General features: G+C 39.9%; 1 protein-coding gene across 4 annotated transcripts in view; it reads left to right on the forward strand.

Moving 5' to 3' along the window:
* TMEM255B (transmembrane protein 255B) overlaps window positions 1-24946 on the forward strand; it is a 110691-nt gene that overhangs the window by 34667 nt on the left and 51078 nt on the right. For all 4 annotated transcript variants that reach the window (XR_013345764.1, XM_077813987.1, XM_077813996.1 and 1 more), the window contains exon 4: window positions 12376-12465. Coding sequence is in view for 3 of the 4 variants with exons in the window: in XM_077813987.1 (XP_077670113.1) it covers window positions 12376-12465 (90 nt within the window). In the remaining variant the exon portion in view is untranslated. The remainder of the gene's footprint in view (window positions 1-12375; window positions 12466-24946) is intronic.

Here is a 24946-nt window from a genome sequence, read left to right on the forward strand (position 1 = left end):
AAGAAGATATTGGACCAGATCCTCAGCTGATGTAAATTGATTTAACTCCACTGGAACTAGAATTATACATTCATGTTATTACATATGTTTCTAATTACATCACTATAGCACTTGTAATAATACTTGGCATATTGTGCTTTATGGGTCAGTCTCTTCTCTTAGTTACACAAATGTACATCTAAATAACTCCATTAACTTTGGTGAAGTCACTCAGATTTACACTAGGAAAATCAAAAGCAGAATTTGGTCCTACATTTGCAAAGTTCTTTACAAATATTTAACTTTTTATCCACACAACATCTTTGTAAGGCCAGCATTATTATCCTCATTTTGCAGATGGGGAAAACTGAGGTAAATGGACCTGCTCAAAGCCACACATAATGTCAGTGGTGGAGCCAAAACTAGAGCTCAAGACATCGTGCCTCCCAATTATGTGCTTTTTGGCTCCAGACAGTACTATCACTCTCATGCAATTTTTTTGCTTTCTGGTTCTGCAGATATAAAAGAAGTGGCAGAACTCAAAGCGTGATGGAAGGGAGTACAGCTTTCTCTGATGGGCTTTGATTATTTGAATCTTTGCTGTAAACTTCTTCCTCTTTACAGTTCAGGGTAACTACACCTGTATTTCCCTTCAGTGGTTCAGCAAGGGCACCCACTTCCAGTCTTGCAGCTACCCTGTTGTTGCTTGTCTTGGGTGGAGACCCGCACCTCTCCTTTCTGACCGAGGTATTTCCAGCTGCACAGTTCCTTGCCTTCACTATGTATCTTCCAGCAGAGACAGGTTGCCCAAGGACATCTGCTTGCTTTCCCTTCAGAGGCTGGTATGGGAGAGATTGTCAACAGTTAAGATATCATTTCTTCCTATGCAAGCTTATTTTATTCTCAAGGTAAAAAGCATTACAGAGAGAATACATATTACAAACAATAAAAACATACATGTAGGCTAAGAAGTTTTGGATTCTGGCAGGCCTGGTCATTCTGACTCTTCCTTTGGACTGGAGCCCTCCATGGAGCAGAGGTGTTGTCTGTTTACCACTTTGCAGGGAGGGAGATGCTTCTCTTTAGATGTTACAACCTGAGTAAATTTACCTACTCACCCACTGCTATTCTCCTATTTGTCCTTCCCATGCAAATATACACATTTCCCTAATAACACTTTTTACAATTGCATTCTTAATACAATGGACTCCAAAGATTTTAAAACTCATTCAGTAAGGTTTAACTTAATTCAATAAGTTCATTCAGGATATTGCAGGAAATTGTCAGTTTATCACAACCATGATAAGACCTTTCTTTGTTTTCAAGATCCCTAACTGACTCAGCTCCACTCTTTCAAACGTTTTGTTAATCCAATATCATAAACTCCTAAAACACCCAAGAAAACATTCAGAGTCAGGGAAGTGGAAGGAAGTCCTCAGGTTTTTAAGATACCTCTTACCAGTTACCTCTGTGAAAAGCACTTTGCAAGGTATCAGCCACCTCTTCTGTGAGGTTGGTGTGCTGTTTGCAGAGGTGCAAGGTGTTGGATCTGATTCTCTGTTGCCTTATACATGATGTAGCCAGACCTTTAGGCAAAATGAGTGTACAATGCTACTAAATCCAAATAGTAAGTAGTGTTTCTACACCCACTTCATCCTCACATTGTACAGAGGTAAATGACTAATCAAACTGCCAGATAGTGGGGAACCAAGCCCATGATGTTTTATACAAACTTATTTCATTGCCTAAACATCTAAAATACTTTGCACTTATATGACACTTTTCATTTAAGTGTCTGACAGCTCTTTTCAAAGGTGTGAATGTTATTTCCAGTTTATAGATGGAGAAATTAAGGCACCGAAAAGGGTAAAGGAGTTGCCCAAGCAGACATACTATGATGATGTTAGCAAGAAGACCCAGCTCTCCTGACTCCATCACCTTATCTGACGGTTAGACGCCCTTGCCTACCAATTTGTTCTAGCCATATTATAAATAGGTTTTTAGGGTCTAGCTAGGCCAAATTTGCCTGGGTTGCTTCCAAGCATGTCCTCCTTTGAATCAGCTAAATAATATTAATTGTGGCATTATGCAAGTGGCCAAAAATGCTCCCCCAGTTGTGCCGTTCAGAAGGCCATGTCAATTTCCTTTTGGAGAGGACTGTATGCATTTTTCAATATGTAATGTTTAAATTTGAAAGTTGAAATCAGTACTGAAAGTCCCATATTTAGTTATGCAGGACTTTCCTTAAGGTAAAAACGTGTTGATACAGTTGTAATTTGTGAAGATAAGAACTCAGTTTTCTACCTCTGGTTCTTTCAGTTGTTCCCAGTGCTGTAATTTAATTTGGATTTTTTTCCCTCCCTGATCTGGAGGGCAGTCTAAGAAACAATCCCACAGGCACTGGATGGACAATCGCAAAATTCTTTCGTCGTTAGGAATTCCAGTAATTGTACTCAGTGTTACAGCTAGAATTGACATTAATGAATAATGAAGCTCCAGCACATGACACAATCATATCTCCTGTGGTCTGACAGCTCTCGAGCAAAGTCTCCATTACAGCGATGCTATTACTGAAGAACTGACCTTTGGAAAGAATGGGCTGACAGGCCATAAATTGTGAGGCACATTACCTAGTGCAGCGATAAGCCTCCTTAATAGCCCAAGAGTGAGCACTGGTATAAGAGCCTGGCCTGTGTTAATTCTCTCCATAGAGGCAGAGCAATGGTTTCAGTCAATGATGGGGGCAAAAGCTGCTGTTGTGAAGAAGTCTGCGCAAAAGAGGAGGCAGAGGCCCCAAATCAGAGTACGTTAATTAACAATTGAAGATAGGAAAAAATAAAAAGTATCTGACAACACAGGCGGCTCTTTACTGGGAGCAGCACCTCAAGCAGAATGCAATGAGTTTTATTCTTAGTTTTACAGGTTATGAAGCTGCCATAGTAACAGGTGCAGTTCCTGGTGAGGATTGTGCCAGGTATTAAAAGTCCTTGTATGCTGCAGATGGTGATATAGTATGCAACCCATTTGTAAACTTCTGCTCTTACAAGTATTAATTGGTGTGCTGAAAAAGTGCAATGAACTTATTTGACTACATCTTGAGCACTAAGCTTAGAGATCCATGGAAACACAAATAGTAAAAGCTCCACAGAACCCAAGTATGCATCTGATAAATTAGTTTTAGGAACAGCTAGAACAAACTGCCTCCTGTATTTCTTTACTAAATTAATTTGCTGTGCCCCCTTTGACTATATAAAGTGCTTTGAAAACCTGTGGTGTAACATTTATGCAGCTATTTCAGCTATTTCAGTGGCGTCTCCTTTCAAACCAAAAGGCATCAGATGACAGTGTTTCTCAATTTACATTGATGCGGATAATTGCGACTCTGCCTCTACTTGGGGGGAAAAAAACGGAGATTTGATGAGGACCACAGTACACAGAGACGCCAGAGCCTGTTTAATGCAAAAGCAACCATTTACCATGAGTAAAATGTTCTTGTTAGTTACATCTTATGCAGTAGTGATTTAGAAAACAAAAAAATCCATATATTTTTCTAGAGATTGAGCTATTAGCCTAAACGCAGAGGGTGATGTATCTTGAGAAACATCCAGCACTCACAAGTGATTATAACAACAATCTTAATTTAGATATTGCCTTTGAGTGAAGGCGAGGAAGGGTTGATTCAGAGCCATAAAGGAGCCAGGTACGTATCAGAGCCACAATCTTGAGCCTAGCAGGTCTTATAGGGATGTACTTTGCCCTGAAGGCAGATGGTGGGGTACCAGCATATAACAAAATCATACGCTGAGAGACACTACACATTGATCTAAAATATGAAAGTCATGTCAGCAAAGGCAAACTTCTAAGGTTCAGAATTTGGGTGCACTTTATAAATGTCTCCAAAACTTGTAAAGCACCATCTCACGCCAAAACATGCTACTCCCCGCCACCTTCTTCCCCACTACAGGCTATTCATCTTTCTCCCTCTCACTGAACAGGCCCACTCACTACCACCCACTGTCTTGAGCTGTCATTGTGAAGAGACCCAATGGTCTTATATACCCGTCTATATGTGTAGGGGGGAACCAACTGGCGGGGCCAAACTTCCTAAAATTTCATATCCTGTCTTTCCAAAGTTTAACTTCAGCTAGCTTCCCTTCGTCCAGCTGCTAATTTCATTCAGGCATTGGGAAACCTGTATGCTGATGGCTTTTGCGTTTGACATGAACCATAGGTAAAACTGGGTATTGTCTGCGTGCTGACGGCTTTTAAGCCCGTGGCAGGACAAAATCTCATCTAGCCATTTATATAAATGGCTAGGGGAGGGTATTGAGTCCTGTAGAACTCCACAGATGAGAACTTTTGTCAACAGTTGTCTTTTGCAACAGTTTAGGTGCAATCAGATAGGAGGGTGAACAATCTTATTATTTAGACTTCCTGGTCAATGGCATTGCATGTTACTGAGAGATTGAGGAGTATGTGTATGGGTTCGAGATTGGCCCATTGCATTCTAGGGTGTCTCACGTCGCACGAGTGTTAGAACAACAGCAATGTCTGCAATGGTGAGCAGGAAGGAAACATTTCAGGTTCCACTGCTTCCAGAGAGACGGAGTTGGGGCAACATCGTGACCACTTGTGCCCCTAGTAGTCAGGTGGGCTGAACAGAAGGTGCAGCACTCTTATTAATTGCACGAGAACTCAGAGTTGACAGCATCCAAAACTTCAAAAATGGGTGTTCAAAATTTGGGGATACTTTGATGTTGTCTCTTAATTAAGTCATGTACAACCAGAGTACTATATGACTAATAATAAGACTTGCGATTTTTAATACGGATGGAGTCTGACACAGTGAAACCTACACATCTGTTCTTTTAGAAGGCAGTTATGTTCCCTAATCCACTCTTTCTTTAGCTTTTCCCATTTCAGCTGTTTATATTTCAGCGGGGCTAATCATGATAGTGTACTCTCTATCCAGTAATAAATGCTTGAGGGACTGTTCCTTCAGAGCGCTAGTCCAGTCCTTTTTTCAAAAATATCTCTGTTAAACTGCTGATTTATGTTTTTCTTTTGATTATTCACTTAAGACGGTTTTCGCTGTCTATTAATTGACTGTACATGTTTCCCCTGGAAACAACCAAATTATTGTATTCTGTACCAGTGCCAATAATATGTTCCAATAATAATAGAGGTGGAAAAGTTCAGTTGCATAGCAATATAACCGTTAAAGCAGAGATTTTTACTGAATCAATGTTAAAAGGAATTCTTATTAATAAAGAAGTATTTACCATATAAAACATGATAGTCAGTATTAAAATGCGTGTGAGAGTCTGTCATTGATCTGAACCTGGGTTATTTTTTTTAAATTGACCCCTATTTTTCACTGGCTGCCACTTAGTAAAATTATCCGTTGCAGTTTATTTACTACTGCTCTTCTTTCCCTGTCAGTGACCAGCAGTTGGAATGTTTAGTAATGTAACGACTCCAGCAGTCAGACTAGTCATGAGAATAAGCTTTTGAATTTACAAGATTTCTTCACTTTGCTGTCTTAGCTGCATTTTTTGTGAAGTCTCTCATTTTGTAAAAACAAAAGGAGTACTTGTGGCACCTTAGAGACTAACCAATTTATTTGAGCATGAGCTTTCGTGAGCTACAGCTCACTTCATCGGATGCATACCGTGGAAACTGCGGCAGACTTTCCACGGTATGCATCCGATGAAGTGAGCTGTAGCTCACGAAAGCTCATGCTCAAATAAATTGGTTAGTTTCCACGGTATGCATCCGATGAAGTGAGCTGTAGCTCACGAAAGCTCATGCTCAAATAAATTGGTTAGTCTCTAAGGTGCCACAAGTACTCCTTTTCTTTTTGCGAATACAGACTAACACGGCTGTTACTCTGAAACCTCTCATTTTGTAGTTTGATTTGTCTCTCACTAAGAAAAACACGGTTGGAGAGACCATATTAGTCTGTAATTTTATTTTAAGATATTCTTTGTTTTGTTTTCTATTTCTGTTTCTTTTTATCTTTTTTGTATCTGGAGATATTTTACATAAATTTTGAATGAACCAAAAGAACCCAGCTGAAGTAAGGCCTCATTCTGTCATCTTCACTCACACCACATATTACCTTACTCCACAAGTTGTTCTATTAATTTCAATAGGAGATCTCTCAGGGTAAGGGTGGGATTCACAAAGGTATTTAGATGCCTAACTCCTTCCCCCTTTTGTTTTAATGGGAGTTAGGTGCCTAAGTAAGAAAGCTACCCTAAATTACTATTCAATCTGAGTAAGGGTGGCCGAATCTAGCCCAGAGTCCATCTTTTTGAAGTCCATGAAAGTGTTTGCATGGGTAAATGATCATTAATGTGAAGGAGGGCAGCAGAATCAACCCCACAATTTCTTATAAAACCACAGTTTACTCTGTACCTTTATGTAGGCATTTCTTATAGATGTACTCAGTATAGGAATTGTGAGACTGAAAGTTAGCAAAATCTTGTTAGATGATTTAAGTGATTCTTGTGAGGGGAAAACATTGATTTTTGGAGTGTAAATCATCAATAAGTTGCTCATGTGTGAAATAGGAAAGGCAACTCTGGGTCAGTTTCCAGTAATTCATTCTCAGGTCAGATAGGCAATTTGGTAGCACCCGGATGAGTACACTAATTATTTGAGTAACTGCTATGGCTTGAAAAACAAGATAGAGATATATTTGAGCTTCATGTAGATTGGCCTGATTTAGGGTTTTTGTATGTCCACTGTCTTTCAGATAAAGAGATCATAAGTCTTAGCAACTGTACTTACACTGTGATATCACAGTCCAACTTCCCATAAGTAACTTTAATGATAGCTCTGTGTGCATGAAGAGATGAAAGGATATATTAAAAAAGCACCCATGAATTATGTCATTTGAAAGATGTGGGCCATATTGTGCCATCAGTTTTTAAGCAGAATTTCTATTGATTTCATTGATGTATTTTATTTCAAAGTGGGTGGTACAATATTACCCCATATATATATATCACATGATGCAGGATTGCAAGATCATAATTTGGTACTGACACACTATACATTTTTCTGCTTGAAGACACTAGTGTCCACCAATGCTGCTGTAGTTATGGGATGTGAAGTTTTAAAGTCTAACTTCACTCTTTCAGGGCTTCAGAATGAATATGTAGTGATTTGCGCTGGGGTGAAACATGGTACTCTATATAAGGTATCAGCTAGAGGGAAATTATTATGAAATTATAGGTGTCCAAAAAACCAATGATTTACTTTTATTCACTTGTTAATCCAAAACAGCTGCTTTGTTAAAATTCTAATTCTACAGTGCTGTATTCAGTTTTATTCTTCAGGATGAAAAGCTTTGTATAAATATTAGATAATAGTTAAAAGTGAATATTTGTATATGATTAGTTGATTGTGAACTGGATTCTTCTGTTTTGTTTTTAAATTAAAGCGCCAAGTTACAGCAGTTACTTATAACAGCAGTATCATATTGCCTTTATATAAATTCATGGTACGCCCACATCTTGAATACTGTGTGCAGATGTGGTCGCCCCATCTCAAAAAAGATATATTAGACTTGGAAGAGGTTCAGAAAAGGGCAACAAAAATGATTGGGGTATGGAATGGCTGCCGTATGAGGAGAGATTAATAAGACTGGGACTTTTCAGCTTGTAAAAGAGATGACTAAGGGGGGATATGATAGAGGTCTATAAAGTCATGACTGGTGTGGAGAAAGTAAATAAGGAAGTGTTATTTACTCCTTCTCATAACACAAGAACTAGGGGCCACCAAATGTAATTAAGCAGCAGGTTTAAAACAAACAAAAGGAAGTCTTTTTTTCACATAATGTACAGTCAACCTGTGGAACTCCTTGCCAGAGGGTGTTGTGAAGGCCAAGACTATAACAGGGTTCAAAAAAGAACTAGATAAATTCAATGGCTATTAGCCAGGATGGGCAGGGATGGTGTCCCTAGCCTCTGTTTGCCAGAAGCTGGGAATAGGCAACAGGGGATGGATCACTTGATTACCTGTTCTGTTCATTCTCTCTGGGACACCTGGCATTGGCCATTGTCAGAAGACAGGATACTGGGCTAGATGGACCTTTGGTCTGACCCAGTATGGATGTTCTTGTGTTCTTAAGATGGATGGATCAAAACAAAGTCTGTCTTTCCCAGTGGGTGTTTATAATGGTTATCAGGGTTTCCAAAAGAGGCCAGAAGAGAGAAGGACGGTACAGAGAGAGCAGGAAGGGATATGCCAGAAAACCACTGAGGAACAGAAAGAAAGTACAGGGAAAGTGGGAAAGTCTGCATAATGTTTGCACAAACTGCCTTTCTGCACAGCATAGCTTAAATGATAGCATAGGCAGTCAATTTGGTTTGGGAGACTGGCTTCTCTCTAGTTTGTCAAATTCAGTGAATGAGTCACCTCAATCTTAAATTGAATTGATGTGTGTATGCCTAAAAATTTGCTATTACACAAGGATGTGCTATAAGATTCTCTCCCTACCTATCCACTGTCTTAAATTTTTAAAATTAGCCCATATGTATTAACATAATGACAGTGACAGAATATGATGGAGAATAATGGCTCTACATCAAGCAAATAACACATTTAAAAATAGAGGCTTAAACAGAAATAAAGAGGGCCAAATTTTTCAGTGGGTCTCTGATGTCATACCAGCAAATTTTCTGTGTGTGAAACCAGCATTTTGAAATGCAATTATGGGGCTTTTGCCTGCAAGTGAATGTATTGTGTGGAATGTGTGGGTGCTGTTTTAGGGGCCAGTTTGATAATTCAGACCTAGATTTTTCTTGGGTACATCCTGTGCTTTTAAAGGAGAAATTACTGTCAATGTAGCAAATAACAGACATTTTCAAAATTCTCTAATGGAACTATGTGTTAGAGGTACTGTTGTTGTCTGTTCTATCAGCTCTCCCACATGTATCTATTTTCTTTCTTTCTTTTTTTCCTTCTTTAGAATCATAGCATCATAGAATATCAGGGTTGGAAGAGACCTCAGGAGGTCATCTAGTCCAACCTTCTGCTCAAAGCAGGACCAACCCCAACTAAATCATCCCAGCCAGGGCTTTGTCAAGCGGAGCCTTAAAACCTCTAAGGATGGAGATTCCACCACCTCCCTAGGTAACCCATTCTAGTGCTTCACCATCCTCCTTGTGAAATAGTGTTTCCTAATATCCAACCTAAACCTCCTCCACTGCAACTTGAGACCATTGCTTCTTGTTCTGTCATCTGCCACCACTGAGAACAGCCTAGCTCCATCCTCTTTGGAATCCCCCTTCAGGTAGTTGAAGGCTGCTATCAAATCCCCCCTTACTCTTCTCTTCTGCAGACTAAATAATCCCAGTTTCCTCGGCCTCTCCTCGTAAATCATGTGCCCCAGCCCCCTAATCATTTTTGTTGCCCTCCGCTGGACTCTCTCCAATTTGTCCACATCCCTTCTGCAGTGGGGGGACCAAAACTGGACGCAGTACTCCAGGTGTGGCTTCACCAGTGCTGAATAGAGGGGAATAATCACTTCCCTCGATCTGCTGGCAATGCTCCTACTAATACAGCCCAATATGCCATTTGCCTTCTTGGCAACAAGGGTACACTGCTGACTCGTATCCAGCTTCTCATCCACTGTAATCCCCGTGTCCTCTTCTGCAGAACTGCTGCTTAGCCACTTGGTCCCCAGCCTGTAGTGGTGCATGGGATTCTTCCTTCCTAAGTATAGGACTCTGCACTTGTCCTTGTTGAACCTCATCAGATTTCTTCTGGCCCAATCCTCCAATCCTTTCTTTATATCCTTCTTAATAACTTAACTCTATTGTAAGTGAAAACTAAACCACCATGAAGTAAGGTTTTAGAGATCTAACTTGTGACTTAAACTCACAAATGCAAGGGGAGTCATAGCTAAGGTTGAAGTTTCAGGTGGGAACTGTGAGCCAGGTTCAGTTTGTGTATGCTGAATTCTGCTGATACAAACCCAGGTACAGAGTCTCCAGAGAAATAAGTTTTCTGAGTGGAGGGAGGTTGCAGTATTAGAAAGTATCCAAAACCTCTCCTCCACCAAAAGGAACATGGTGGCCAGCGAAGTCCCAAAAATGAGTGGTGGCAATGGCCTGGAAATAGTTATGGCCAGGGCAGTTGTGAAATACTCTGATGAGCACACGTCTCCTTAATAAGCTTCTGCCAACGAGGCTGCTCTGGCCTTTATTGGTCCTGTGTATCAATGTAATGCATGCTTGGAGTTCTGGGCATTACCTATTGTCTTAGTGTGGTTGACATGTCAGCTGTGTAATATTTTTGTAATTTGTTTTTAAGTGATGAATTATGTGCTTGGAGGATGATGTTACAGTGATAGAGTGCTCGTTGGGTCACAGGCAAACCACAAGCCTACCGAACCCAATACTTAACTAAGAATAAGCAACTGTTATTGAGAGAGTATGGCTGGCATAAGAATTGGTCTCTATCTGTTAAGAGAAGGGTAACACTGGCCCTTCTGTTCCATGAATAATATGTCCTTAATTGATTTTAATTACAATCTGAATGAGATAATTGAAATCAAGTTCAGAACTGTCACTAGTAGACTTGTAAGGTGAAAACCAGCAGTTGTAGATTATTGTTATTGTGCTAGCAACCAAATGTGCTAGGGACTATAAAATACACAGGAAGACAAACGACTCCCCTGTTGCTGCTCCAATGTGTTCCATCTCTATGGTTTAGATTCAGACTGAGGAAGAGACTTGGGAGAAAGCAGAGCGTAAAAACCCATAACCACTTCAAGGATGCCCATTTCAATGTAAGTCTTTAAAAATGGAGGATTCCATGATGGTGTGAATAAGACCTTGTCTACACGACAGGGGAAATTCGATCTAAGCTACGCAATTTGAGTTACGTAAATAGCTTAACTCAAATCGATGTAGGTTAGATCTACTTACCGCGGGATGTCGACGGGAAGCGCTCTCCCGTCAACTCCCCTTACTCTTCTCCATCCGGTGGAGTACAGGAGTCCACGGGAGAGCAATCTGCGGTCAATTTAGCAGGACTTCACTAGACCCGCTAAATCGACCGCTGATGCGTCGATCGCTGCTTGTCAATCCCCTGGTAAGTGTAGACAAGCACTAAGGATCTGTATAGCTTCACCTGCCTCCTGCAGTTACTGGCAGCTGCTTCTGTAAGGGGGAAGTTGGTCTCTGTTGGAGTCAATGTGGGGGAGAGCTAATGTTAAATAATAAAATAAACCTTAAACCTCCTGCACTGCACCTTAGGAATAAAGGTTCTGATCCTGCAAAGACTTATGCAAATGCTTAAGTTTATATTCTACGAGAAGTCCTGTTGAGATCAGTGGGACTCCTCTCAGTACATAGAGGTAAATAGGATCAGGGTCAAGGTGAGAAGATTTTCAGGGCAAATAGTTATTTAAGATATATTAATTGACTTAGGTGGCTTAAAAGGTTGAGAGGGCATCTGTAAGTGCATAAATTACCATAGCTCCTTTTCTTATACTCTCTGTTTCCCTGCCACTCCAGCACTTCTTACTGAGCATTGATATATCTCTGTCTACTGTACTTAGCTACATTTCCATTATTGAAGCTGATGAGTATTATAATATAGTGTGTATGTGTGAATGATGTGCTATAATATTTAATTGTAACATACTAGGGCATTTCAAAGTTGGGATATTTTGATGGTATTTCTGCTCTTGTTTTGATTTTAAATAAAATAAAATGCTTCATCTTAAATGTTGGGAAATGTTTAAACAAACTCCAGGAGAAATGAGGTGATTCCAGGCAATTTTGGAAAAATCTTATAAACAATGTGGAGGAGCTAAACATGGAATATAATATCAGTCCTCAAATTTTTCTAAGGGGAAAAAGAATCAATAAGCTGGTTGGGGTAGCAAAAGCTTTCTTACAGTTGACGGATGTGCATTTGGCTGGTTATTAGCTTGTTGCAAGGTCCTTATTTGTGTGCGTGAATTGCTACTGCTGTAACAAAGCTTTACAGATTTATTTGAGCCAATGGAGAAGTGCCTCTTGTCTTTGCCATGCTCCCTACAGAGACCACTGCTGGTTTATTTGGTACACTTGATTTAGGAGAAATCACCATTGAATTTAATAGCTCTTACAGCTTTTTTCATTTTTAGTGGAAAGATTTAAGCTTTTCCAGCAGACTGGGCTGTACATCAATTCAGAGGAACTGGTAGCTGCAAGAATTTCTACTTTGTTGCCTTGTGCGACTGGTATTCGCATTGCAGTGGTGCAAAGTGAGCGATTACATTTGATGACACAAGTGAAACGTCTCATTCTAGTTTGTCAGAGCAATTTTTTTTATAATTGTGTCTCAAGAATTGCACGGAAGAAGTTGTTAAATCCGCTTTTCTCTTTCTAGTTGGTAGCATCCATCGTGTTTATCAGCTTTGGAGTGGTAGCAGCATTCTGTTGTGCAATAGTTGATGGAGTCTTTGCCGCACGACATATAGTAAGTATGGTCCTTAATATTTTTTCTTTTGGTTCAGAACGCTCATGGCGCTTTCAGTAGAAAATATTTTCTTCTGAGTTATGATAAGCAATGTTTTAGTTACTTGGTAGCCCTTCTAGTTAGAGAAATGATTTATTCGTTGAAGATTATGCCATTCCTGTTGGCAGAAAACTGATTGGGGTTTCCTATTCATGTCAAAATTTAGAGATGTTGCCAAGAATATGTTCCTGTCTATGTGAGTTTCAGCTACTGCGAAAAGTTAAATGATACAATGACAGGGGCTCACAGACTACTGCCTGCTTAGGAAAGTGAGGATATTTCAGGCTCCCCGCAAAGCTTTTTCATTATTCAGAACTCCAGACATACAGAAGCCCTAAGCATGGCCAGTCAGGATGTGGAACGCTCCAAATTCATATTGTTCAGGGTACATATTGTTCAAAGCAGTCACACTACACCATGGCCCAGCACAGGGGTGGCTTTGCCCCAGGTCCTTTCAAGAAAGGGAGTGGGGTACAACAGAGGAGGAGAGATCATTTTGATGGAGAAGAAGATAGAGAGATGGTAAGGCTATGGTTAGAGATAGAGAGGATGGAAAGTTGTTTGGGACAAGTGACAAACAACCCCAAGTGACAAACAACCCCAACCTGACCATCTCCCAGCTGCCTAATGCTCAACTCACCAGAGTGACAAGCATCTTCAGTCTATCTTCCAAAAGCCCCATGCAGCCCCTTGTTCCTCACTCTGCAATGACCTTGTCCTCCTTCTGACCAAAAAGACCTCACAACTGTGTTTACTTCACTAGTCCATTTATTTGATTATTAGGTCATAGAAAATTTATTATTTGTATTACTGTAGCATCTGGAAGCCCCAATCATAGACCAGGATCTCATTGTGCTAGGTGCTGTACACAAACAAAGCAAAAAGACAGTCCCTGCCCCGAAGAACTTGCAATCTAAGAATAAGACCAAAGACAACAGATGGATGATGCAGACAGACAGATTTGAATGTGGGGTTATTTGAATATCTCAGCTGACATTCAGATTTTTATCAATCCTGTTTCTTTTTCCTTTGTATTTTTTTTAATTCCCTTAAAAACAAGGAAATCAAGTGCAGAAATCTACATTAATGCATCCTTTTGATTGAGATTTTGTATAAATGTCAACAAATGCAAAGTTAAGTTTTTAACAGAATTGTAACTCAGATACATTGCACACAACATCACATATTAACTAAAAATACACACATCACACACACTACTACAAAATTTTATGGCCTTGATTTTCATCAGACTTACACTGGTGTGACTTAATTGATGATTCCTGATGTGTAGTGGTGGAGCAAGTGGAGGCTAGGACCCGGATGCTTTTTCTTTGTCATTATTTTCCCCTCCAAAACAATGTGGAGACTACAGCTGGGTGATTTTTTTTTTTTTTTTTTACTGAATCTTTTTTCTGAAAAATGCAGATTTGGGTCCGCTGAAACATTTAGTGAACTCGGGTCCATTCTGGTGAATTGTTTTGGTCAGAAAGAAAAAGAGAAAAAATTTGGGAACATTGAAATAGTTTGCTTTGACATGTTTCAGTTTTCACCAAACTGAGGAGGAGATGGTGGCAGTAACCCCTTTATACTCAATGGCCCAAGGCACTTACCTGGGATGTGGTTCGAATCCCTGCTCTGGAGTAGGGACTTGAACCCAATTCTCTCATCCCAGGTGAGTGCCTAACCACTGGGATATTTGGTATTCTGGGGTGGGTTTCTCTGTCTCCTCTGTTGAAGCTGTTCTATTTTGTATAAATAATTATATTTTCATTGGAGCAGGGACTGGAACCTGGCTGTTCCCCCCCTTCCCTCCTCAGGTGAACGCCATGAGCACGGGCTATAGAGCCCCGCCCCCCCGTAAGTCTGGTTATTATTATTATAAATAAAAATTATACTTGGAGAGGAAGAGGAACTTTAGTGATTTTGTTACTTTTTAAAAAAATTTGTTTTATGGTTATTACATGATCTGGTTTAATCTCCTTCTCTTGTGACTGGTAGGTTTTATATTTCAGCTGTGCAAAACCCTTAGTATCTCAGCTGAAGGTGATTTATATTGATTAATTATTGTGATTTTTATGATTATAAATATGTGATGATGATGAGCTTTCAGTCTGCTCTGAGCAATGAGGCTGCATGCTGTTGTGTTTTCCTGGAGCTGCCTAGGAAATACTGTAACTCCAGGAATCACAGTCTCCCTCCTGGTTTCCTTACTGCTCTGGGGAAGTAGTAAAGTACTCCAAGTCAGTATGAGGTGCAGCATACAGTTACTGATGCATCAGGAGTCAGGACAGCTATGCTGACCTGTGAGTTGTAGAGGGGAAGGCTGTCCTCCCTTCTCTTGTTCAGTCTGGGAATGTAGATGCTGTGCAGAGTTGCTTCCTCTCTTGCCCTGTGAATGCTGGTGTGGGTTGCTGGCACAAGGAAGCACTTTATATGTGGTTACTCCCATGTGTCTGTGTACAGGACAGAACAGAACAGGGTCTGGCCTAAACTGAGCATCAGTTCAGCTTTTTGTAACCTCTTTGCCCTTCCAATATATTTTTGGCTCTATCTTATTTATGGTGTGGCTTCTTTATCATCTCTGATTTCTTTGCAACTCATTCAGAGGAATAATGCTGTTATTAATATAAATATCATATTCACATTACTGTGTGGAGTGAGATCTACAAATATGTTAGTGAGGCAGATTTGTGAAATCTGCCAGTAGGAATAGTGTAGAATTCATCAGCACCATGGTATCAGAGAACCTTTTTAGTATGGTAAGGTGTGTATTTTTAGGGTTCATTCCCTGATTCAACCCTCACTATAAACAAGTGACCATTGTGTATGTATCCAAAAGTGTGTGCAATCCATCAAAATACTAAAGGGTTAGACAAAGAATGTCACCTTCTCTGATGCATGGTATTACGTCTGAGGGCACTGTGTAGGAAAAATCTCAAACACAGAGACAAATAACAGCCCTTTAATATTTCTAGGGACTTGCTTAGTCATTCTTCACTCTCTTGCCTTTCAGTTCCCTGCACTTACTTTACACATCTGCTCCAGAAACAACATTTCTCCCTTATCTTGGGCAAATAGTAATATCATGTTAGTATATGTGTATACTCTCATATCTGAAGAAAAATGTCTCAAGTAATACCCACCATTTATATTCTTCCCATGTATATCAGAGTACAAATATCTGCATGCCTCTTTCTGTCATGGCATGCCCTTGGAGTGGCCTTATTCGTACAGGGCTGTGAAGTTGAAAGGGGAGTTCTGGGCCTAGACATTCAAAGGCTTGTCACAATGCAATTTCAAGACACAAGGGTGTTGCATTGCCCCAAAGAGAAGGCCCATAGCAGTCTTGGACGTAGTTCAGAATCCAGCAAGTCAGCGACTAAGCCCATTAAATTGCAGTTGTCATCTGCTCAGTACTGGACAAAATACAGACGTTTGTCCTTGAGATTTACTCTAAAATGAAACAAGGCAAATTCAGACCTGTCACGAGGGCCATCGGGTAAATCCAGTGAAGTTTACACTGTTTACCTATTTACTCTGAGTTTGATCCATACATCTTTCTTCAGTAGTACAGTACAAAGACTTATTTAGCGATATTGCTAGAAAATTAGAGATCATGCAAAACTTATCATAGTCACCATCCAATTTATTCCATTCTTAGCTGCCTAACAGAGAAGTGCAAGAACTTAGTAAGGAAGAGTGAAATAAGGTGACAGGTCACCTAACTTTACTGACCACCAAACAGGTGGAGGGGGAGTTGCTACTCACTCCTATGTTGTCTAATGAACTAGTTAGCACATATCGAAGGAAGGCATATCACATAGCCCACCTTTGTCACTGTTGTGTTAATAATTCTTTACCTTTCCCCATTTTACCCACATAATTTCTTCTTGATGGGGGCAGTAACAGTGTTTTAATTCCTCACAGGATATTGCCAGTAGCTCTCGTACTGTACCTGTATCATGCTACTCACTAATATCTGATGTGGTTTGGCTGCTACCGTTTAGGAATCATTTATGGATTTTTGGTCCAAGCTGCCCTCTCTGCAAGGAGAGGCCAAAATCCTGGCCTACATAAGGGACTGCTGTTTCTGTGGCATTGGTCCCTTCCCTCCCCAGATGTTCCTCCAGGGATCCAGGGGTGTGGAGGAAGCTGGGCTTTGGGAGACAGGGATCAGGGCAGGTAAGACAGCCAGTCTATGTAGCTCTTTACTCATCCCCGCCAACTCATGAGGATTCCAACCTAAGTTTAACAAAACTTTTGTCTGCATTAACTTGTCAAGTTCTAAATCTGTCTTGAGGAGGAGTCTGGGGCTGGTGGAGAAGCCCTGGCAGCATTGCTCCAAGAGGGAGAAAGGCACTAGTTGAAGCCAGGAAGGCAGTTTAGAGAGGTACAGGGTTTCCACACATCTCCATCAAGATCTTCTGGTTAGGCAGGCTGAATCCCTTTCCAGTTCCATATAGAGGGGTTGCAGCACAGAACAGGCATTTCCTCCTCACAACGAAGCCACAGGAGGGAGCACCACAAGCAGAAACCAGGCATTTCCAGTCAGCTATGCAGGAATGACCTGACAGAAAGTCAGGGCATTCAAACCATTTTTTTAAATGATCCAAAATTGTGAAACAGTACGAGTCTGAGAGCTGTAGGGGCATGAGTGTGGGGAAGGATAGAATTAAGATGATAAAGTAGCCTGGTTCAGAACTCCAATAAATACAACACAACCCTTCACACCAATTAAAAATAAGAAACATCCCTTATTTGTCTTTCATTCATGACTTCATTAAAGTAGGAAGAGATGGAAACAAGGCAAATAAATCCCCACATTATAATCCTTGCCAGTTCGTGCCTGCTTCTTAATGTTGAGGCCTTTTTTTTTTTTTTAACCCAGTTTCTCTTGCTTTTATAATGCTGTGGATGAAATCATAAAGTACTTTCTCTGTTTTTTCTTTTTCTTAAAAGACATAAAGTTGACGAAATCCTGCTTAGAAGGGGATATTCTTCAGAAAAGATATATTTAAATTATTTAAGACTCATTTAAAAAACACTTCACTCAATAGAAAGCTCTGGAGCAAAGCACTTATAAAATTAAAGACACTGAAGTAAAAGTAGCTTGATATAAAGTGGCGCTAGCTCATTTGAGAAATAATAGTGCAGATGTAATTTACCGCGTAGGGTTCATTTCAGCACTGATCCATTCAACTGCACTCTTCACCTTTAAAAAAAGAAAAGAAAAAAAAGACTAGAATCAAATGAAACAAATCAAAGCTACAAGTAATGTGCAGTGATGTTATTTCAGAAAAATATGGAGACTACAGGAATCCATTATCTGCCAATCATGTTTGCTTGAGGCATGTTGTTACCTAGGAGTGGACTGGAACACTGATTCTGCAAACATCAGAATGGTGTTACAGTTCAGTGTTACATCTGAGGGTCATTAGAAACAATGTGATATTAATTGACAAGGAAAGAATTTAAATAATGGTGTTCATGACTCACTGACTTGTTGTGGAGGCATTGGTTCAGACTCCATAGTGAAGGCTGAGTTGAATTTTGCACTTAACAAAGAAGTTGAATCCTGCATTATGTCTGGAATATATCATATCCACTTCAAGATTACAGAATTTACTCTGAGTTCAGAATGAATTTTCTGAATATTTGCACTGAAAATGCAGATTTAGAACACCCAAACAACCTTAGTTTTGCCTTGTCAGACTTCCTGTATAGTTAAAGCTCTGAAATCTTGTGCATAGGATACAGTTGAATATATGTTTTATGATTATTGGTAATTTTTTCTCATTATTCTTCATGACAATGTTTATCCTCCAACTCTGCTCTGTAGTGACACTGCAAAAACCATGCAAATATAGTTTAGGCATCTTAGTGTTTTGTGGATCCAGATTAGAGTACACTGATTTTGAAAGACACATTCGAATTTTTTTTTCAATTTCCCCTTATTATGTCACTACAGAGCAGAGTTAAGGTTGTTTGGGTGCCCAAACTGTCAATTTCCATCCCTTATCATGTCTGGTTTTCTTTTAAATGTAACTTTAAGTGAATTTACTGGGTTAATAAAGCTTGAGTCCCTGTAATGTATTTTATCCTAAATTACTGACATGTATTTTTAACTAGAGATGGGTGAAATGTTTTTGGACTTAATTTATTTACTAAAAAATTCAGTTTCAGGTCAGCTGAAACTATTTGTGAATTTGTGTTGAGTTCTCTGAATAGTTTTGACAAAATAGAAAAAGTCAAAGATTTTCTGTAGTGTTGAAACAAAATGTTCCATTTGTTTTGACCTTAAAAATTGCATTTTGACTTTCAAGCATTTTAACAAAAGCAAGTAAAGTAAATGGGGGGATGGACGTGGAGGTGTGCTACCATCTCCTCCTCATTTGTAAGCTGTATCCCAGTGGTAAGGGAACTCCCCTGGCATGTGGGAGACCGAGGTTCAATGCTCTTCCCAACACCTGATGTAGAGAAAAGATTTGAACTTGAGTCTCCCCCATTACAGGAAAATGTCCTAAGCACTGGTTTATGTGATATTCTAGTATGGGGTTTTTTCAGTCTCTCCTCTTGAAGTTATTCCACTTTTTTATAAATAATTAAGGAGTCACTGGAGCAGGGACTTGAGTCTTCCACATCCTAGGTGAGTGCCCTAACCACCAGGACAGTCATTCACACTATTTTCCCTGGCCCAATGGCTGTTCATCGCAAATGCCTACAAAGTGTCACTAAGAATGAGTGACCGCTTAGAAGGGAGCTGCTGCTGGCACTGCCTCCTCCCATGGCCATTTTGTCTTTTGCTTGTGCGGGTGAAAATGCTTGAAAGTGTAAATGCAATTATTTCAGGTTGGAATGAAACGTTACCTTTTGACATTACTGAAATGTTTTGATTTGAAAATTTTCTTTTCAGTCATATTGAAATATTTCGATTTTGACTTTTTTTTTTGACATTTTGATTTGCTGAAATTTTTTTGACAAATATGATGTTTGGTTTCACGCAAAATGAAATTTTGTGTTTCTTTTTTTTGCAGCTGCCAGTGAACCAAAAAAATTAATTATTTGCCCAGCTCTCCTCTCAACCTTAACTCCATCTTAATGTGGTTTTTGTCTAGGAATTGATAAAAGGTGCTTTAAACAGAAGTGATTTTAAGGGGGTTTGACTTTAGGTAGGCTCTCTGTAAAGAAATGGAGGGACAGTATAAATCTACCGAATGGATAGTTGTGGTTGCTTGCTGCCCTGTCCACTTGCTGATTGGCTGGTGTTTCTGTCGTGGTGACCTGTCCCTCTTCCAAAGACAGCCTTAAAAGTTTATTGAAAAGGCTAAGTTAGGGTAGCTTGGCCAGGAGTTGTGCAGCTAAAGCCTCTTACAATGTTTTGAAAATGTACCCTTAATGTATTTATATTTTTTTTGTGATTTTTGTCTCTTTTATCCCATAACCCCAAACATCACCTTCCGAGTTTCTGAAACTTGGGAGTCCTGACTTGTGTGAGTTAAGTGGATAATCTTTTCAAGGAACTGCAGTGGATGACAACATTATTAAAGTTAACTGCTGCTTAAAACCTTTATTTATGAATTGAGAGATGCTGAAAGAGCATATTACATGAAAGAGGGATCCAAATAATTGGAGGCAGTCAATGGTGGGTTTTCATGGGCAGCCAACAATAAAATATGTCTCGGTCCTCTAATAATAATGGTGAACATTAAAGTGATGGCATTGCATTATGGAGTAAAGCCAGAAGCAAACCATTTGAAGGAAAATCACATTATAAAGATCTGAGGAGAAGAACTTTTTGCTCCGTTTCTTAGAAACTTCAGAATTGTGTTTTCTATTTACAGGAGACTAGATCCCTTTAAAACATTCCCTGATTTTCTTCTTAAGAATCCTTGGTCTGAGCCTGAGGAAGAAGTGCACAAATATCAAGGAAACTGGCCACAGAGAGGATAAAATGCCTTCCCCTGCAAGATCTGCCTGTCCACGGTCAGGGGAGGATGTTGTCTGTTCCATTTAGATAATAGAAGCACAAATTTTACTTTGTTTTTGAGATCTAGGAACTTATTTACTTTCTGCTACATGGACTCTCATGAGTCACTAGCGGGAAGTGATGGCTAAATAAGGGAATGGCTGTGGAGGCTTGGATACGGGTTTCTTCTAAAGTTAGTTGTCATAGAGTCTAGAGCTTGAACTGTAGAGCCTCTGAGAGGACGCTGCAGAGTAGCAGCCATGTTAGTCTGTATCCGCAAAAAGAACAGGAGGACTTGTGGTACCTTAGAGACTAACAAATTTATTTGAGCATAAGCTTTCAAATAAATTTGTTAGTCTCTAAAGTGCCACAAGTCCTCCTGTTCTTTGAGAGGAGGTTGTATGACATCTGAAATCATATGCTGTAAATATCAGTGACCTTGTTTGTCTGACACATTTTAATCTCACTGCGGGTGGATGGGCGGTGGGAAGCTTCTGAAGACCCAGACTTGGTATCACTTGTCTCCAGATTAGGTTCAGTTTCCATGCTGGCCAGCGCCACATACCAAGATTCAGGTTTTGATTACAGAGGTAAACTCGCTTGAGCTGTTCTAAAGACTTCAAGTGCATTAGGACTGTGACAGGAAAATAAGTACATATCTGGACCTCTGGTTTTGGCCTTTCTCTGACAATAATGTTTATGTGATTGATTTAAATTTGCTGTCACATTACATTATTTTTGAAGTTATCAAAACTTTCAGTTTTGAAACAAAATTAAAAGTTTATTTTCTTAACTTCAAATGTCCTGATTTCTTTCTCTCTTTTTTTGGTGGGAAGTAGGTAAGGGGAAGGAATTAAAACTGAACATGGCATTATGTAATGTTTGCATTGAAATGAATATACACCTTAAATATTACTGAACTCACAGCAAGGTGGACATCAAAGGGGGAAAAAAAAGCTATAAAATGCATATCCATAAAAATGAACTCTTAAATAATTAAAGCATAGTTTGTAAACTGCTGAATCAGAACAATTGTACAATTGCTTATAAAGTATAACAGAATTTTGAGGATTTAAAACCTAAGCTTGACCTGTTTGTCTTCTCTCTATACATGTTATATTAAAAGAATAATTAATAAGAAAAGGAGAAGTACTGAAACAGGCTATGTGGGGAACTGGGTAGCTCAGAGACTTGATGATGGGGATATGGAGTCTTTCATCTCTGGTTCCCAGTCTGAATCAAGTCCAGTTTGGAAATGATCAAAAGTTGTTATACTCGTATGGCTATCTGGTGTCTGTAGAGTTCTGAGGGGACACGTATTTATATCACAAAACCACAGCCTATGTTGGCAGTAGCAGTGAAAGCCAATGTGACGTTTAGATGTGGTCATGTTTAGAAGTGTTCCTTCCAGTTATTCAGCGGTATTTGGGCCAGTGTTGTTAAACTTGCATTGTTACCTCTTGTCCTGTGTAGTGGGTGACACTAGAAATGCAGTAAGTATAACACTGCCACCCTGTGAAAAGCCTGCATTTCTACAGCTGTGCAACTCTGATACCACTAACTGGTTTTTGAATTTGCAGCCATATGTACCCTATGCACACCCAGCATCAGCACGTGAGCAACCTGGGACGATGCAAGTGTCTGAGTTCTAACTGCAGATGGTTTTGCTGTGATGACTTAGTATTTGACTTAGACTAAGTTTGGCTAAGATGACTTAGTCTGAACACAGTGGAGGGGCTACCTGCCACCATGTTTTCTGAGCTTATTGTCCTGCAGCTCGTTGTATCTTACATAGACAACTTTGGGAGATACATATTTTGAATACAACAATTTTTCTCAAAAAGAGCTTGTGGAAATATCAGCCATGTGGTGTTTTTATTCCTTTAGACTGAGAAGCTGAGAAATCATCATGGCAAATGATTTTGCAGAGTGGGGGATTTGATAGCCAGTTAATCTGGATTTACTTATTGTTTTGCCTGTAAGTAGTTATATCTCTTTAGAGTATCAGGTAGGCCAGGGACTCTCCAACCTAGGCAACAGAAGAGAGTAGGATAGGGCCAGATGCTGTCATGAGAACTGAGAGAGGTGCCCCATAATTCTCCATGACATCCGGAGCGTTACATGCCCAGCTGGGAGGGATGGGACACAAGATGAATTTCAGTGTCTTGGCTGTGGGTCCCAGAGCTGCTGCAGCTGGGCTGCTGCCAGATGTGAGCATTTTAAACGAGGATCTTAACCACCACATGATGTTCAGATCATCTGGCAGGAATTGCATTTTATAGCGGATGAAATAATTTATTTCCAGTGAAACCTAGAACTGCTGGGTAAAAGTGAACGTCGATAGTACTAAAGGGAGAGAGGGACATTCCAGGAATGTGAGGGCAAAGTTGAACGAGTTTTTAGACTGGAGATTTATGGAAGTGATGGAAACTGACAAGAAGATCAAAGCCTATAGTGAAAGTTTTCCTTCAGCCCCCTGTGAGACACTGAATCAAACTGTGCCGTAGCTTGCCTCAGAATCAAAGACTGCTGGTGATAGCTGAGGTATGTTACCAGCCTCCCATTCTTCTCAAACACTGGGGCCCAGAAAACTGCAGTCTGTGATGGGCTACAGGTGACTAAGTTACATCCAACAACGATTGAAATAATCAGACACTGTCAGCCCCGTACCCAGGGCATAAGTTTAATGCAAGACACACATTGGAAGTCTCAGGTACAATGAAAGTTCCATGATAGTGAAGCTAAGATATCGCTGTCAGCAACATTTTGGAAGGACCCAACAAAGAAATTCATGCGCACTGAACAGGCGGAAGCTCTTTGCAGTTTACCTATATGATGTGATAAGTAGGAGGGGAATGTGCTACTGGCCTATCTTTTAGCCATTGTGTGTGTATTCTGAAGCCCAGGAACTGATGGATTTCTTGACACCATTGGGTGGTTATGCTTGGAATGGCAGGGAATTTCCAACTTTTTTCCCCTAAGGTTTTCTCTCTCACACATTATAGAAGTTGAACCAAAGCCAAGGCATGGGTATGTAACTTGGGGAGTTTAGCATTGGTCACCACATTGAAGTCACCTAGTTGTGCACCAATCTCCTGGGTTCTCTCTCAGCACTGTTTATGAGTATTAAGTTCATACAGACATATCCTTCAAATTTAAAATAATTTTGTACAATCTTTTAAGAACCCATTTGAAAATATTATAATATTCACCTTTCATCCAAAGGAAAAACAAATAGCTTTATTTCATTTCTAAAGAAGTTGTTACCTTGACGACTGGTGATAGAAAACTGAACTCAAGTCATATGTAATTTCTAGCCTCAATTAAATTATTAAGCTTCCCTGAAGGAAAACCATAAATGCATTTTACTTTCTCTATGCTGATACATGATGCAAAATTATAGCTAATTACTTTTAATTTAGTTTCCATCCTGTATGACTCATTAATATAATGACATGGCATATACTGTAAGATTTTTTTCAATGGAATCAGAACTAATTATTCCTAATTGAAGATTAACACTTGCTCACTTGTGATGTTTAGCTCCTATTAAAAGCCTTTATTTTCAGACATATGCTTTTTATTTTTTGAAGTAGGCACTTACAGGTGCTTTTTTTTACTAAAAAGTGACGTTCTTAAAAGAAAAATCAGTGTAGGAGAATGTTTTAGTAAATAACTTTAAAATGAAGTGTGATAATTTAGGATACACTGCATTTTGAAGCTGATGCTCTTGCTACATAGAGTACGGTACAGGATTTCATACCTTATAGTACAATGGAAAACATATAGTGTCCTTCCCAGGCTACTGCACAAATTAGACAGTGCCCTCGAATTTGTGCAGCAGTCTGGGAAGGATACTATATATTATGTACCTGCTCCCACTGACTTAAATGACCGCAGAATCCGGCTCTTAATGCTGCCAGCAGGGCTGTTCCAATCAGTGGAAGCCTTTCTAGCAGGACAGGTGCTGAGCCCATTCAAATAATCATTTTAATACGGCCAAGTGCAGTTGTGCACCTAGGAACAAAGGGTGAGGTTCAGTTCTGCACCTCTAAGAGGTACAGCATAGAATTCACAGGTCAGGAAGAAAAAGGGGCTAGGGTGGCTTTCAGCAACTTTTATGCCCTTCTGACCCAGGAGAGGGCCCTGGTATAATTTAGACATCCCTGGAAGCCTCTCTAAGTTACAGCAGCCTTCTTGGGCTGCCCTATAGGAATCTCCATAGTGCTGTGTGTTGTGGTCCCACCCCGATATGACCCTTCTTCTCACAGTCCCATCCTGGCACATTTGCTGGACTGGGGCTTCTGAGCTCAGCCCAATATCTGTCTTCCATAGTGCCTGCACTGGGGAAATCCTCTCAGCTGATACGGGTTTTTTAAGGCCCTTTTACACCACTCTGGCCCTTTTATCTACAGTGAAGGAGCTAGAGGAGCAGGGAGGATCTCATCCAAAGAAGGGACCATGGTTATAGGATGG

This window comes from Eretmochelys imbricata, chromosome 1 (assembly GCF_965152235.1).
Source record: "Eretmochelys imbricata isolate rEreImb1 chromosome 1, rEreImb1.hap1, whole genome shotgun sequence".
In the NCBI taxonomy this organism is placed as follows: Eukaryota; Metazoa; Chordata; order Testudines; family Cheloniidae; genus Eretmochelys; species Eretmochelys imbricata.